The sequence below is a fragment of the Chenopodium quinoa genome, unplaced genomic scaffold (assembly GCF_001683475.1).
Source record: "Chenopodium quinoa cultivar QQ74 unplaced genomic scaffold, ASM168347v1, whole genome shotgun sequence".
In the NCBI taxonomy this organism is placed as follows: Eukaryota; Viridiplantae; Streptophyta; class Magnoliopsida; order Caryophyllales; family Amaranthaceae; genus Chenopodium; species Chenopodium quinoa.
In genome coordinates, this window is record NW_018742907.1 from 1,630,144 (window position 1) to 1,646,900 (window position 16,757).

General features: G+C 35.4%; 2 protein-coding genes and 1 long non-coding RNA gene across 4 annotated transcripts; 2 read left to right on the forward strand and 1 right to left on the reverse strand.

Moving 5' to 3' along the window:
* The first annotated feature begins 803 nt into the window (after positions 1–803).
* Positions 804–1,719, forward strand: LOC110727598. The gene is made up of 3 exons (XR_002512558.1): positions 804–1,017; positions 1,101–1,209; positions 1,683–1,719. It is a non-coding gene; the product is annotated as an uncharacterized LOC110727598 (long non-coding RNA).
* Positions 1,720–1,949: 230 nt separating this feature from the next.
* Positions 1,950–5,879, forward strand: LOC110727595. 2 transcript variants are annotated; one of them, XM_021907177.1, is made up of 8 exons: positions 1,950–2,001; positions 2,329–2,395; positions 2,550–2,598; positions 2,690–2,728; positions 3,060–3,332; positions 4,107–4,312; positions 5,109–5,309; positions 5,517–5,879. In XM_021907177.1, exons 2-8 carry the CDS (start codon positions 2,375–2,377, stop codon positions 5,610–5,612), a joined length of 885 nt encoding a protein of 294 aa, XP_021762869.1. In that variant the 5' UTR covers positions 1,950–2,001; positions 2,329–2,374; the 3' UTR covers positions 5,613–5,879. The 2 variants fall into 2 exon arrangements, with proteins under 2 accessions (XP_021762869.1, XP_021762870.1); XM_021907178.1 differs by having other exon boundaries at positions 1,985–2,001; positions 2,326–2,395.
* Positions 5,880–6,277: 398 nt separating this feature from the next.
* LOC110727599 (FKBP12-interacting protein of 37 kDa-like) lies at positions 6,278–16,312 on the reverse strand. The gene is made up of 14 exons (XM_021907179.1): positions 16,119–16,312; positions 15,965–16,007; positions 15,764–15,825; positions 15,258–15,325; positions 15,108–15,144; positions 14,061–14,148; positions 13,875–13,939; positions 13,713–13,790; positions 12,481–12,528; positions 10,817–10,870; positions 10,130–10,291; positions 9,274–9,343; positions 7,758–7,813; positions 6,278–6,888 (listed from the first exon to the last, which is right to left on the reverse strand). Exons 1-14 carry the CDS (start codon positions 16,140–16,142, stop codon positions 6,712–6,714), a joined length of 1,032 nt encoding a protein of 343 aa, XP_021762871.1. The 5' UTR covers positions 16,143–16,312; the 3' UTR covers positions 6,278–6,711.
* Positions 16,313–16,757: the final 445 nt, after the last annotated feature.

Genomic DNA, 16,757 nt, shown 5'->3' on the forward strand with positions numbered 1-16,757 from the left:
TGATTTTTTTGCTTCGGCCCAGCCCGAACGCTCTCCACCCAATGATCACCTCTAATATTGGTCCAAAAACCTTTATTTTCCAAAATTAGTACATCGCCCTTTTTTCTTTTTAAAGATATACAATTGTAATGATCTCCCATCTTGTAGATATACCTTTAAAGGTAGGTAAGATAAACTGCCCTATCGGACCGAAATCTTTTACATGTCAATCTCGTCGAGTTTGCGGGCTAAATACTTTGAAAGTAGGGAGGAAGGGTAAGATAATTTTCCACCCTCAAAGTGTCCCTAATAATTTCAAGGTTGGAAGACTCAATCCTCACCACTAGGTCAAGCTTTGCTTGGTATATCACCTCTTATATACTATGTAGTTATATTGTATTACACATTTACCGTTGCAAATATGATACATTCAGATTATTAATGTGATGTACTTTGAAACTATACTAATTACTTCCTTTGCTCCTAACTAAATACATCAAACTATTATTTAGTGCGAGAAAAATTTGGCTTATCAAAAATAAACACCTTGTACTCCGTCATAGCTATGCCATCATTTTTGTACAATAACAAGTCCAATTGGAGCTAACCGAATTGAAGTCTGATTACATACAAATGATCTTACCTAATTAACCAAGTAAAAATAAAGTGAACAAAACACTAAAAATTACGTCTTTAATTTGTTAGTCATAGGGAGGTGATAAGTAATCACGGTGTGTTTGGATAAAGAAATGGGAAAGAAAAGAAGGGGAGGGAGGTGTGGGGGAACGGAGAAAGATTAGGTTTCCTTCCAAAATCTCTCTACTGATAAAGAGATTAATTTCTTACAATTTAATCCTTCCATTTCTCTCCTCTCTAATTCCCTTCCTTCCTTACTTATTATCCAAATGAAAAATAAATCATCCCTGCATTTCTCCTCCCTCCTTTTCCCTCCATTTCCTTCAATCCAGTCAATACCTGGATCAATTTCTGGTTAACATTTTGGTGAATCTATTCATTCTTTCCTAAACGGAAAAAAAGGTAATGCCCAGAACTTATGAACATTTAAACATCACATTCAGCCAAGCTGTTTAAATAGTTTGTTTGTTTTTTTTCTTGTAAAGATGAAAGAAATTGAGGTTTGTACTCAAGAAGAAGACGCGCAGCATATACCCAGAATCAAGAAGACTCTTTCGTTTGGGACCAAAATTCCCAGCTTTACTATCATGCCAGGTTTCTTCTTCCTATCTTCTCAAATTCTTAAATTTTTTGTGGGATTTTTAAGTAGGTGTAATTTTCAAACCATCAATCACCCATTTATCTTAATTTTCCAAGTGATGTAAAGATGAAGAAGAACGTATTGCAAGATTCAGTAATTGGACATTTTTACTTTTTTGATTGATTAAATGATGTTATTGCCCCTTTTCCATAAATTGATACAGTACCATTAAGTTAGTTAAGTTGTGGATGACAACTAGCTTAGTTTGGTTAAAGTCTTTGCTAGTGGGTTTCAAAAAAACAAATGTAATCAAATTTCGTTTACATCATTGTCCCGTCTTCCTGCATCCAAAACAAATACTACTAAAAAATCTTGGCTGGTTGAGCTATTAATGGATAATCTAGGGTTTAAACAATTTGCATTTCCATATTAATAAGTCAAATTGTGTGCATTTGTTGTTGCCTTATATGAGTATTTATGGTTGCAGAAGTGGGTTTTATCATGACCCTAATGAAGGGTGGTATTACAATACTAGAGATGGATTTTACTACAAATTTGAGGATGGAAATTATATACTCTTTGATTCCTATAATAAGGTATAATGTTTGTTTTCTTTTTTTGGTCGCCTCGATTTTCTTGGGAGATAGATGATTAGATGGTAGAATCACATCTTATTGTTATGCAATGTAAATTGTAGTGTTATCAATCAGAAACTGAAGGCCAGGGTGAATCTCAGCTGCAAGCCGAATGTAAGCAGGAATATGATCAAAATTACCAAGAAAATGATGATGCACCTCAGCAAATAGGTATAGTTGAATTAAATCCCTATGTTAATTGAATTCTGCTCCTGTTAGTTCAATGCTTCACAAAATGAAGTTGTAGCTTACTTTACATTCTGCCTTCGCCTTTGCAGCAGTCTTATTGTTTTTAAGTTTTTAAAAGTATTGGTAGTTCTTCACCTCCTTGTGGCTTCCTGTGAACACTGGTGCACCACAAGTCATCTGATAATTGTATTAGAACATTAAGTACATTTCTTGAGCAGCTAATAACGGACTAATATTGAATGTCGCTAGTATTCTTTTTTGTTTTTCATATTTTGTTGAAAGATAATATCTTTTTAATCTCTCTAGTAGGCGAGTGCACTAGCAGCGAGTTGCATGGAAATCCTCCACCGTCAGAATGGTAGGCAGCTACTTTGAGGTAAACCTAATCATTGCAGCTTATTCATTACTTCTATTTCTAAATTGTAAACCGTTGTCCCTTTTTCATTTTATTAAGGTTAGAAGATACATTAATCGAACTATATTTGTCGGGCTATCAAAATACAGCATCTAATCCCACTGATTACCAGCAGTTTCCTGAGGAAACAGATGACAAGGATGGTTCTGTGTCCACAACTGATGGTCAGTTTACTCAGTTATATGTTAGTACATATGTAGTATTAGACATCAAGATTTCATCTCTGATATCTCTGATGACTTCTGATTATTCTAGGAAACAACAAATTGTATGGAGATGGAGATGATGAGTTGAGTATGGACCATCACACTACAATTGATTCAAGTGATAGTTCCATAAATGAAGCTTCTTTTTTTATTCGAATTTCTCAGAATACTCTAGTCAGTCCTTGACAAACATTTGCAGATTTATGTTGGTTCTTTACAGTTTTTACTTTGTCAGGTTATCTTATTGCGTGTCTATTCTTCCATTTGAGTTTGATGTTATAAAATCACATTGGAACTTTTTGAAGATCCAGTGTGATTTTTGCAGATCGATTTATATGGCTGATTTGAAAAGGTTTTTTCTGTATGTCTACCATGAACTGGCTTGTTTGTCGTCCTGATCCTCTGATTATTTTCTGCAGAAGCTTCTGGGGAAGAAGAAAGCTGGCTTGCTCAGTATGGTCAAGTTGTCCAATCGCAAAATGATTTTGGGACAGAGTTTCACATTATAGATTTGTGGGATTGGTCAATGGTAAGAGAGATCCAAAAGGAAGGAACCTTCCCAGTGGCTAAGCTGGTTGGGAGATTAGTGCAGCCTTCTTCCAAGCTTCATCCTTCCATGCCTTCTCATGGTCGTCGTTTGAAAACAGCTCCAATATGCAAGGCCCGTCTTGATATGGTGCAGGTTAGATCAGGTTTGCTGTCAACCTCATTTTTTTTAGGAATTCGACAATATGCTTTATATTCTATCATGCTCTTCCTTCACCACTTACTTCCCGTTATGCAACCACTCCTAATATTCTCATAAGAAAAGAAAAGTGATTTCATGATAGTTTTGCTGATGAAAGATATCGCTGGTGCCAACCTACTGATACGTTCCTGCCCTTTGACATGACTGCCTTGCTGGAGCATTGGGGCTTTCCTGATCTTATTTTAGTTATTTTTACCCTAGCTGAAACCTGAAAGCAATTTACCATGTAACAACATTTGCTCTCAAATCTGGACAGCTTATCATTCTATGTTCCTCCCTACAGCTTGGTGAAATTCATTTACCTTACTGATCATATTTACTTGATCCAATCATGATTAATGAGCACTTAATTCAGTTCAATAAGCATAACCTTAAGGTTCGTTAAAACAATCCTGTTGTCATAAAATTGGCTTTTAGGCATTGATCAACTTGTGTGGGTTTTGATTCCGTCAGTTTGTCCTTGGATATAGCCTAGTTGCAAACTTTGTCATCAGAAATTAGTGTGATGAATAATGATCAACTTCGTCAGACAAATTTTTTGTGATCAATATCTAAAGCACTTTTGTGTTGAATCTTTTTTTCTGCCAAGTGAAATAAGTTTTTTCCCTTCTTTTTTTTTTTTTTTTTGATCTGTCACTTCCTTTTACTCTCTTTACTTCCTTTCTTTCTTATCAAACATGTATCTGCAACCTTCTTATTGAAAGAGATCGTTATGCAGGGCAAGTGTATAAGCTGCGGACCCCTAGTGCAAGATATCTAGCCACATTGTTGAATTATGATGCTTCGAATCCAACCAGTGACTGGGGATTTCCTGAGCTATCAACTGAAGGGACTAATAAAACATGTGGTTCCATAACAGCAGTTAAAGTTCTCTCTCAGCAGTATACAAGTTCATGCCATGATAATCCCCCTGTTAATGAGAAGGTATGTTCATGGCTAGTACCAACTGAAGTTTTGTATTATTTATGATTTATTGAATTAACTAAGAAAACAATACTGTTATTATAGAGTATGAAGAATATTGACAATCACATTGAGCATGTAAATGTGACTATATCATATCACAAGTCCACTGCATACTTCGGGTGGATATGTAATCAAGTCCGCCAACCATCTTAGAAGCTAGACTTCTATTTAAAGTGCTCTTTGAGAATTGACAGAGATTGATAAAGGGAGACTAGGGAAAGGCGAGAATTAGGAGGCACTAATTAGAGGGGAGGAGATGATGGAATCTAATTATGGAAAAGAGAGGGAAATTGGAAAAGGTGAAGAAAACATCATTGCGGTAGGGAAGAAAGATGTAGTGAGGCCGGTTTGGAGATATATTACCAATTATAACCTGCCTGTTGTGATGATTAGGTCTAGATTTGGTTCATACTACTGATGACCTAGTCTTGCCTTTGTTGGATGAGAGATAATGCAGATGAATCACTGGTGAAAATTTTGGTATATATCCCTGCTGAGAGAGTGTTTTATTAGGTGTTTGACTAATTTATCATCATTCTTGCAAATTTACTCATCGCGTTATTTTAATGGATCCCTGCACCACTTGCCAAATTATCCATCGTTTTTCCAAGAATTCTTTGACATATCGTTTCTTTTGTTTTTTTTGAAAGTTATACATCTCACGTCTAGAGCATTTTCGTTCTCTGAAAGTGCATTGATCTCAAATTCTCAAGAACTGCTTATTGTGCTTCTGAACATTATTTCTTTTTCCCAGCACAAAACCAATGTATATAGGGACAGAGCTGCTGAAAGAAGAGCACTGCATGGCAGTTTTGGTGCAGCCCCTGGGCAGAAAAGGTCAGCTGAGGATGCTAGTCCACCTTCAACTGAGGAAGCTGCAGCTGAAGCCTTAGAAATGTCCCTTGGAGCTGGTAGTTATGCCCAAAAAATCCTAAAAAACATGGGCTGGAAAGAGGTACGTCTTTGTTCTGGATAATAAGGACAACACATTTTGGTTCTTGTTTCAGTTAATTTATTTCCAACTCAGATCAGTCCTACAAAAACGAATTCGTTCATAGTTAATACTTGTACTACTTTGCAGTTTCTTCTAGCATACTACGGATGTCATTTGTGCTAGTAGTTCCTTATTGCTTAAAGAGTAATTCTGCGCTTTTGTACACAGGGTGAAGGACTTGGCAAAACTCAGCATGGGCTGAAAGAACCTTTACGAGGCATTGGAAATAAAGGTACTGCTGGATTGGGGTGGAAATCTAGATGAAGTGAACAAGCAATGACTCAAATTGACAGACTTCTGGCATAAGTTTGGCAATGTATTTCTGGCAGTTAGTTCATGAGACTAGCACTGTTTGTGCTGCCGAATCCTACCAAAGCCCGGGTGCCTTAGTTTAGTGTTAGTTTACCTGGAAACAGTTGGATGCAGTTTTATTTGTATCAGTGCTCTTATATACTGTACTGCGTAGGACATTTGACTAAGATTACTCATGTAATCCGTAATAGATAAGAATGTGGAGAGGCATGTTCTGTACATTTGCTAATTGCTTAAAGGTAAGAGTGTTTGTAGCTCAGATTGCTGAATATAATTAACTCCTAACATGAACTAGAATTAGTCCTGCCAAATGGGTCAGGTTATAACTTTCGTATGCGAGTTGTCCAAAGTGTTTGGTTTTGGGCTGACCCAATGGGTTAATCGCTTTCTTTTAAAAAAATTTGGATTATTTCTTTGATAGAATACATAGTAGACATCAAAATTTAAAGAATACGCATTAGGCAGTACACATAATATACATTAGATATAACGAGAATTAATTAATATAGTTGCTTAAAGCCAAATCCAATCAAATGACATCTACATTCAACAAAAACCATCATTTCAAAAGTTCTCATAATTTCCTACAATTACTATAAATGTGGCAATTTTAAGGTTCATAGGGCAATAAACATGTTTGGGTTCAGACACTATTAGGTAATAATGTAATATAGGTACAGCCGTATAGGTCACAAAAATTTGTTCAAACCACAGGTTTTGGGTCTGGTTTAAATTTTGACAGGTCTAGGTAGAATACTTCAACTTTGCATATTGCAAAGCAATTGATTCACCAACTGTTACAGCAATTTAGCATCATACCCATCAATTTGAAACGCAATTGCCTGTAATGGGGAAAAAGAATTCCCTTCTCCCATAACGAAACAAGCTCAATATACAACATACAAGCAGAGCCAACAGACTTCACTTTCCTTTCAAAGAGAATGTTTCTTTGCTAAATTATAGTGATAGTCTACAAGGAACCAAAGATATAACAATAATGTACAGGGAACACATGATGAAGAAAATGCAAATGAATCCTCAAAAATTGACTTCAGCATTGATCAAGCTCAGTTTGTGGTACATCCTCAGCTTCAGTCGACTGTGGCTCATCTGCAACCATTGGAGCTGAATCATTCATTTCTTCAGCTCCGTTTTTTTGTTGCAGCTCAAGCTTCAATCTCTTGATCTCAGCATCCCGCTCTTCTAACTTCTCTTGTAAGATGACGACCTGCAAAGTTGGATGGCTTACTTGAGATCTTATAAAAGTTGGAGACAGTAATACACAATCCATCAACCCAGATTACCCCATACATGCAATTATATATTATAAGCAAAGTTCCTCAAGATCAAATAATGAAGGGGGATAGGGCACAAATACTCAATTTTTAACTAGTTGAAAAAAGAGAGTATTTCATTCATTGAAGACAAAGTGTTAACTTAAAAATTGAGAGTATTAGCTACATGGTTTGCAATTCAACAGGTAAGACTTCAAGGAGAATTGCACGAGAGCTTATAAAGATGAAGTGTCTGCAAAAACGTGAACTAAAAAAATTCTGGATGTCAAGTTCCAAGTGTTCTCCCTCCATCCCTATAATTTTACGGTCTCGTAGATGCATCTAAAACGCATATATCTCCATCTCTATACATGTAAAAATTATTTAAAAAAAAAAAAAAAAAAAACATATATTAATATAACATACAATGAGACGAATCTAAAAAGATCCCACATGACTATATTATCTCAAAGTTTTTAATTTGACCCAAATATTAACCATGAGGCAAAAAAAAAAAAGGACGGAGGGAGTCAAATATGACAAGATAAGCTTGAACTAAAAATTCAAGAAGAGGAGATGAAAAGCATCTATAAGTTTGCAACAGGTAACAAAGATAACTCCTTTAATAGCCAATTAAATGGTTTAATTTGTGATCTGCAGTACAATGATAGCATTCTTGCCTCACTATCATATTACAGTTCAACAAAGGTAAGACTCATAGTTTGCACGAAAAACAAAGGATAAAATCAATATTCTGATCGACAGGCATCAAGTATATCAGAAGCTTTAGAACCACCAAATTGTAAATAAATAGATAATTTACCATCTCATTTGATCTCTCAACATCAGTTGTCAGCACCTCTACGCTTTTACAAAGTCCTGCCAAATGCAACAGAAGCATTTCATCAGAAAACTGGCAGCATATAAGTATATAACAACACATTAATCGTGTAGTTGAACAAAAAAAAGATTTGTCATCCTATCAATCTGAAGAAATGAAGTCATAACCCAAAGATGCTAACATTCCCCCCCCCCCTTTTTTTTTTTGTGTGTGTTGGGGGGGGGGGGGGGCAATTAACTCCAGAAACTAGTGCAGTTAACTCGTCAAGTTGATCTTTCATATCCACATCAGCATAAGATATGTCAGGCACCTCCACCCTTATCACAGATAAGACGTATGGCCTGGCCTTGAGCACTCTAGATCATCCGCATATAGATCAAATCAGTCATACTGAGATCTCGTGAGTACACACATGTAGCAGGAGAAAAGGCACAAAATTCATAAACAGAACAAGTTCCTTTCTCAAGTTTTCCTAACATTGTCAAGGACATGAGATGACATGCAAAGTTGAGCATGAAGTACACATGCACAAATTTCCTCCAAATCAACTTACAAGGTTACTGACAACAGCAGAATCATGAGCAGAGAAAAAATCAAAGTTATACTTCAGCCCTTTATGTAATTTAGATGCAAACTGGAGGAAAAAAAAAAAAAAACCTTTAGGATAGAATATTTTTTAGATATACCAGTTGAGGAATGAGATAATTAGGAACAAAGTAGGGGTGACATCGATTGAGTACAAGATGAGGGAGAATCGCTTAAGATGGTTAGGCCATGTAAGAAGGAGACCAAGTGACGCTCCGGTAAGAAGGCTTGAAGAATTGTAAAGTGTTGGGATCGCGAGAGGTAGGGGAAGACCTAAGAAAACTTGGAAGAGGGTGATTGAGAATGACATGAGTGCTTTGGGGATTGAGGAAAATATGGTGTTGGATAGGGCGGTGTGGAGGGAGAAAATTCACGTCAACGACGCGTCGTGATTATATATATACTTTCTAAATTTATTTTTGTATTTAATTTTATTATTTTACCCCACTAATGTTTTATGAACTATATTGTTTTCCTTTGTTAAAGTTTTCACAAACCTTTCTGTTTCTTACTCAAACCTTTAAAACTTTCTTAAATTTTATTTATGGCTCTCTTTTAAAACTCCCTTAATTTTTCTAGGATGCTCTGTTGTTTGCTCACTCTGCTCACCTTTTTTCAAACTCTTTCAAATGATTATCTTGTTAGGACCCTTTCTTTATATCGTAGGTTCCTTATGACTATTCATGTTAGGCGACCCAAATCATTTTAGGACTAAGGCTTTGTTGTTGTATAAACCCAAAGAAACTAAAATGTGTCACAACCAAACAATAACAGGAGGCAAATCACACAAAAATAGTAAAACTGAGCCTATCTAAATAAAAAGATTTATAATTCACAGAACTAAATCCACCAAGAAAAAATGGTTATCATTCTGAATGCATAGAGATGCTGGAGATCCAGCCAAATCACTGACCTTCAAATTGATTTCTAAGCTCTGCATTCCGAGACTTCTGCAAAGCAAGTTTCATAGACAACTCATGCATCTGTGGAGTTAAAACATAAGTTAGCAAGATACCAAAAGGGTTTTATCCACGTACAAAAGGAAGACAAGAATCATATATATCTTGTCCCCAAGTTATCATATAACATGTTATCAACCAACTCAACAAATTTTCATGTGCCAGTTGGAATGTTACACTTGACTCCAGCTATTCAATAGCCTTAAGTAAAGAAACTCGAATCTATGAAATGGGCAACCTTCATCATACAAAAAGCACCAATTTCCTCCTTACCAAGTAAACTAACCAGATTGTCACAAAATCATCTTCCTCACTCAAAAGATCCCAATGTTATATCCTTCTTTCCCATCCACAAGAACATCTTTGACTGAAAAAAATTGGGACTCACGACATCATAACTGAAGCCAATGGCCGTAAATGGCTTCTTTCATGGAACTAAGATCCTCTTTCGAAGAACTTCATTTCTCTAGGGGTAACAGCAATCTAACCAACAAGTACAGTGAAGACCCATACCAATTTCATCTTGACATATAGGCTTACAAAGATGTCAATTATAGTTTTAATAAATATCTTTATAGGGCAGGTCCGCTATAAATAAAGTTCAGCCTGTAACCTACATGCCCCAGAAAGCAAGATTATTTACAAGCATGAATGCTAATCCTGTTCACATAGCATATAAAAGAAGGGGCAAAAGAGCTTTTCATGTAATATGCCAATTCACTTAGGTCGATTCACTTATCCTCTTCCCTTCCAGACATAGATCTTAAGGGGAAATTTATTAAAAAAATAAAGCTAAGGATAATAGCATACCTTCCCCTCAGAAGCTTGATTGCCTATCTCTTCATTTTCCTCCTGCAAAGTCTTGCACTTCGCCATCAACATCTTCCCCATCTTGCTATTTGGTGTAAAATTAATAGCATTAATATTGTCCTGCAACTCCTTCACTTTTTTCTCCTTTTCTTCAACAAGGTTCTGATATCATAACAAAACAATCTCAGATAAACCAAAAAAAAAAAAAAAAAAAAACATCATCATACACTAGCTACTTACAAAATAAGTCCTGGATATGGAATGAACATACTTCGAAGTTCAAACTCTTGGATAACAATAAATACATAATTAATGAAAGCAAGTAATAGCAGACCAATGTGTTTTTGCAGAAATCTTAGCATCTTCAATATTTTAAAGTGGAAACAATAACTAAGAGAATTGGTACGAAAAAAGTATCCATCTTTTAATAAGCAAAAAAATGATAAGAGGGAGAAGATATCCAAAGAAATCAGAATACAATGTACAAGCAGGGATGCAATTTCATTAATAACTCTTTTTATTCATATTGCTTAAGCATTATGAAGCCTATCACAAAATGCAAGAATGAATTCAACATGATCATGGCGTCAAATAATGCATTATCAAGGAGGTTACGCAAATTAACCAGAAAAGTTGTACACGAGCAGCAAGCTTTCATTTAAGTATAGAAGGGTGACAAGGACAAACCTTCAGACGTGTAAACTCTTCGTGTATTGCAGGATCCAACAATAACCTCCTCGTCTGCCAAGCAATCACAGCCAGAAGTTATGCCAGTGGTAACAATATCATAGTCAAAAGTAGAGTGGTTTTTAGGAAAACAGTTTCACCCAAAAAATCAAACATATTGAAATCCATACTGCATAGTTAAACACAAATACACAATGATTCATGAAACATAACTAATGAAGCTACTGAAGACTATGAAGTTTGGCAAACAGTCCCTAGGATGTCTCTTCAGCAAAATAGTCCACCTTCGCCCAAGATATACATCACACTTTGAGAAACAATAAAAACAACATTAGAAAACCTCAACAAATAAATCTTTGGCCCAACCAAATATGGTGTACCACATGTCCACGTATAACATATGATGAACAAGAATATGTTCCAACTGAGAAATGTTTGAGAGATAGCACCTCTCAAATCTGAGAATTTATCCATAAAGAGTTAAAGGGGGAGAGATAGAAGGGGTATGAAAAAAAATCTCAAAAGCAACTCAACAAGCATTAAAAATACACAACGCAGCACATGACATGAGAACATGTAGCCCAATATTCTAATATTACTTCAACTTCCTACAGTGTCCCCCCCCCCTCCTTATTAGTGACGCCAATAACCGTCAACCCTATAAAAAAAAATAAGGTATGTTTTATATTTATTTAAAAAATAAAAATAAAAATAAAAAAAGGTCCCTAACACTTGATTTCCCAAAACCACAAAAACAAAATGAAAACAAAAAAATTCAAGTCCTCCATCCATAAAATCATGTCTGATCTCGTCCGAAAATTAAGGAGCGATAACTAGTCTCATGTTGATGTGATTGACTCCATAATTCAAGAACCTCAAAAAATAGAACACAAAGCGCCTGACATTATGGCTTTGACCTAAAATCCATCAATTTCTTCTTCCTTTCCTTACAAAGAACACCTAAAATAGCCAAAGGATCATTCATATTATTGCATTCTATGTTTCCTTTTAACTCCACAGCCAAACACTAACACATCTTCACTTTACTAGGCTGAACCAACTGATTCCAAACAAATATACACTCACTCTCAACTTCTCAAGTGCCATAAGGAAGAAGCAAAGGAGAGAAAAGTAACAGATGTATGAGCAGAGACTACATGTGCTGGCAAGGCTAAAACTTCTCCATTCTAATTATTTTTTCTTTGTACTGATCATAGATTTATAGCTTTCCAGGCCAAAATAAACATGCTAAGCAAAGAGCGTTTAACTTTCAACGGGTCCAAGAAGGGGAGTGAGAACTATCGGGTCCTTAAGGAGACTAAGCAGAATATACACACCACCATACATCCATACCATAGAATCAACAATATTATTCTGACTATACAATAAAAGGCTTAAGCAAGTAGCCACTGTCTCCCTATCTTCTTCAAATATAGATTATAAAATCAAACACATCTCAAAAAGTAGCCTTCCCAAAAAAAATGACCAACCTAATTCTTTTACCAGCCCATGAACTCTTAGTAAATATCAACTCAGCATACAGCCTCCAATTTTTCCTACCAATAATTATTCTCCTACATTCACAGATAGAGAGAGAGAGAGAGAGCGAGAGAGAGAGAGAGAGAGAGAGAGAGAGAGAGGTGATAAGCCAAACTCATAGATACCTGCAAAGATGGGGGCTTTAGTTGTGCTCTTAATTCTCGAATTGCAGCCTGAAATTAGATAATAGCACGAATTATAATCACCAGCTGATAAGCATGAAGATAAATACTCCAGATTACTGTTAACCAATAAAACAATACACACACACACAAACAAAAAATAAAAAGAAAACCATTAATCATCCAATCCCCATGAATGATGTCAAGAAAGAGGGACCAACATAGACAGCCACACATCATTTCCAGGAGAGAATTTATAGAATTATAAGTTGCTTTTCTCTCAATCAGATATAATTATGTATCCATCAACAACAAATATTTGACAAGAAATGTAAAATGGATTATCTTTATAAACCTCATACACCTATTTCTCATCCTCTGACATAATCCATTGAAGGTCTACTTTTGCATACCAAATCATCCCCACCAAAAGTGATTTTTCTTTCTTCTTTTTAATACCAACATACTACCTTGGCAACATTGCTCCAATGAAGCACATTCAGATCCACCTAACACCCTTACCCGATGAAAGTTCAAAGCAGGCAATCCTATAGTCCTACTCAACATTGATTAGTCTACACTGCTACATACAGGCTTACAGCAAAAAAGAATGTGAAAGATAATTTACTAAGAGAATTGGCCAAATTCCTTAGAATCCAGAGCTGGAAGAATTGCTTATTAGAGGCTTATTCAACTTTCAAGTTTCACATTTGTTGAACATGTAGGACAATCTCAAGTAGGATTTAAATATTAGATTTTCAAAGAGATTACTATCATAAACAGTCAAGGTAGGTCAATATATATATTGTGCATATTAGATTTTTAGAGACAATACTATTACGAACAGTCAAGCTAGGGTCTATATATTGATTGTGTTCCAATTTTACAATCGGCAGCATGCCCATATCACCATTGTAAAGGAATTTGAAAAACCTCACAGCATGGTAAGTGTTTATGAGATAACCAACTGACATATCAAGCTGCAATAGCAGTCAATCATCCGCATTGACTGCAAAAGTGGTTCCGCGATTGTGCCCCCATCCAAGATTATAGAGCATGGGAGAGGGGTAATGATCAACTTCTTAGCTCCATAGAAGTGAAAGCAAGTAAAAATCTTTATAGACATTTACAATCATCAATATGAAAGCAAATAAAGAGGGTGATTGCCTTTCTAACCTAACGGAGTAACTACGCTCAGGATTCTCGAGGTGAAACAAATGGGAATATAAACTGACCTTTAATTCTGCCACTTCTTGCTCTCGTTTGGCAAATGTCACAATAAAGGCAGCTTCTTTCTTCTTTGCTTTTTCTAGCTGGTAAGAAGAAATAACAAATTATTCACCATCCAAAACTAATAATATACAGTAAATAAAGATAGGAAAGGGAAAAACACAAACCTGCTCTTTCAGTGACTTGTCTGATGACCTTAAGGTTCGGATATAGTTAACCACCAATTTAGGTTCTGCAGGAACAATAACGAAGATTTTCATATCAACCAGAAGTAAAAGCTCCAAGACAGTTAAATGGAAAGAAATACAAAACATTAGAAATACAAAATATAAGCTAAAAATTATAAGACTGACCTGGAGTAGTAGCTGGGGATATAAAAGACTCATCCTGAAATGAAGAATGCCATTTCTGAATTTCAGACTTTGCAGATTCCAGCTCGATCTAAGACAAAGCAGCCAAAACTAATTACTCCTTAACCAACTGTCGATAGTCAACTAGCAAAACTTAAGCAGACAATAATTGAATTTAGTTACTGATTCAAAGTTCTTTTTTAGGTCATCCTTTGCAGATTGATGACGGGAAGAAAGATGCAATAACATACTACTAGACAAGCATTCCACTAAACAGGTCAATAGGTCAAATATTCTATTTCTAGAGATCACTTATGGGAAAAAAAACTCGGGCTTTGCTAATGCACTTTGACAAAATCCAATTCTGTTCAAAGCCACAAATTAAAGTATATAATTCTCATCTTCAATATATTGTACTAAGTAAATCACTAGCATTATCATTATACATAATTAATTTAACCAGATCTTTACATATTAGTGAAAATTTATCTCAATGATCACTTAAGTGAACTACAGAATCCAGAGATCCCTCAAAATCTCTTGCCCACGGATGCAATTGATCATTGTTACTTTGTATATTTATGATTCCATATCTAACAATAAATTCAATGACCATGGTCATATCAAACAAGAACAACTTCTATACCTTGTACACCTGAGAAAATGATACACTTGAAAACTACCCAAAAATAAATAAAAAATCTCACAATTTTAACATCAGCCTCTAAAAAATTCACAAATACCCTTGATCAGTGATCCTTATTGGAACTTGTAATAAAGGTATGAAAAGAGTGCCACCAATCCTTTAGATTTGAAGAACCAACCCAATCCTCTTAATGCACCTCAAAAAGCTTCCCCCATACCACATGGTTCACAATTCACATCACTTTAAGAAAAATTAGAACACCTAGCAGCTGCCTACCCCCTCATCTCTCATACAGAATGCCAAATAGCACATAGGAGTATAGGTAACTGTCAAGTGTCAACATTCAAAACAAAATATAGTTTAGAAAGAAAAGGGAGATGAAGAAAAGTAAAAAGAATGCATACTTCATATTTCGCGAGATCGTCCTTACACTTCTGAAGACTGGGAACAAGAAAGAATACTGAGTAAAAATAATAGTATTCAAATCAACTAAGACTTTGTCAAAATTGAATTATACGGATGAACAACAGTTACAGCTTATACGGCAAAAATACCTCTCGCGAAGGGACAGTATCATTCCTGTTGCTACACCAGGAGCCGTCTCTTCCAGTTTATTGTTCGCCTAAGTCATCAACAAAGAAAGTGATGTAAACAAAACAAACAGGAACCAAATAATCAAAATGAACCTTTAAGGTCGAGATAAATAGGGAAAACATTGGCAACATTGTTCGATAGAATGTGCTCCCACTTGCATTCTCCCCCTCCACCCCCATTCCCACCCCAAACAAATACTTCTATGCAAAACATACAGGATGCCACATCGCCAACCCATCGACCAAGACCTTTACCATTAAATTCCACAGCTACTTTCCATATCCCATTTCATCTCATTACTCTCATAAAAGTACATTACATATAAACATTACCTTACAACAAATTTAGGCAGCATTAAGGTTGCAATGTACATAAATTTAATCACCCTAATCATCAAATTGTGCTCAATCCAATAAAACCCCAAAAGAAATCAATAAAGTTTAATATCATAGACAAGTAGAAATACCTTTTTCGACCCGAAGATATCATCTTCATCATCATCAAGCTCCCCGAAACCCCGCTTACCCCCTAAAATTCAAGAAAAACAATCAACACTACTGATATCAATAACTTAATATCTGCAAAGTAAATCAATTAAAAAAATATGAATTAATTCCACCCATTAATCCCAATTGAAAAGTGCAGAATTGAAAATAAAATCAATTACCTGGGCGTTGATTACCGGCAAAATCTCCCCCGAAATCATCATCCTACCAAAATTAAATTCATAAAAATCAAATTAAAGCAATTCAATCAAAGATAAAGTAATTAACAGGATAAATGTCAAAAAAAATGAATTGAAAAAAGTGGAAAGAAATTACATCATCGAGATGTGAAGTAGCCATTAAAACCCTAGTTCAGAAGTGAAGTAGAGGGAGATTTGAAGTTGTGCTGAATTTTGGAGAGAGAGAAAAAAAAAAAGAAAAAGAAAAAAGAGGGGTTTTAGAGTTATGTTCTGGTGCGGGTGACTCTACGGATATGCTATGACCTTGTGATGAGGTTAGCGTGGATCTGACGGTGGTCATGAAAGGGTTGCCTTACTTGCAAGTTTTTTTTTTTTTTTTTATTGGTAAGGAGAAGGGTTTTATACTTTTATCAGATCAGAACCTTTCACTTGTCCAAATTAGTGGGCTAGGTACTTTGAGAATGGGGGGAAGGGTAGGAGAATCCCCATCCCAAAGTGCCTCTAGTGACTAAGCTTTGATTCCTTGCATATTAAGGATGAGAATTATTAATTGAAATAGTATAGCACTAAAGTGGATATTAAATTGTCCTAAATATATCAAAAAAAATTACTAATACCTTGATAATAGAATAGGAACAATTATATAAATTGATTTAAGCAACGACTCAATTAGAAAACCCGATACGACCTTATTTGCATAATAATATACTTCATATATATATTTTTTTTGACGAAATAATTATATTGAGTTTATTGACATAAACCTGTATACTGA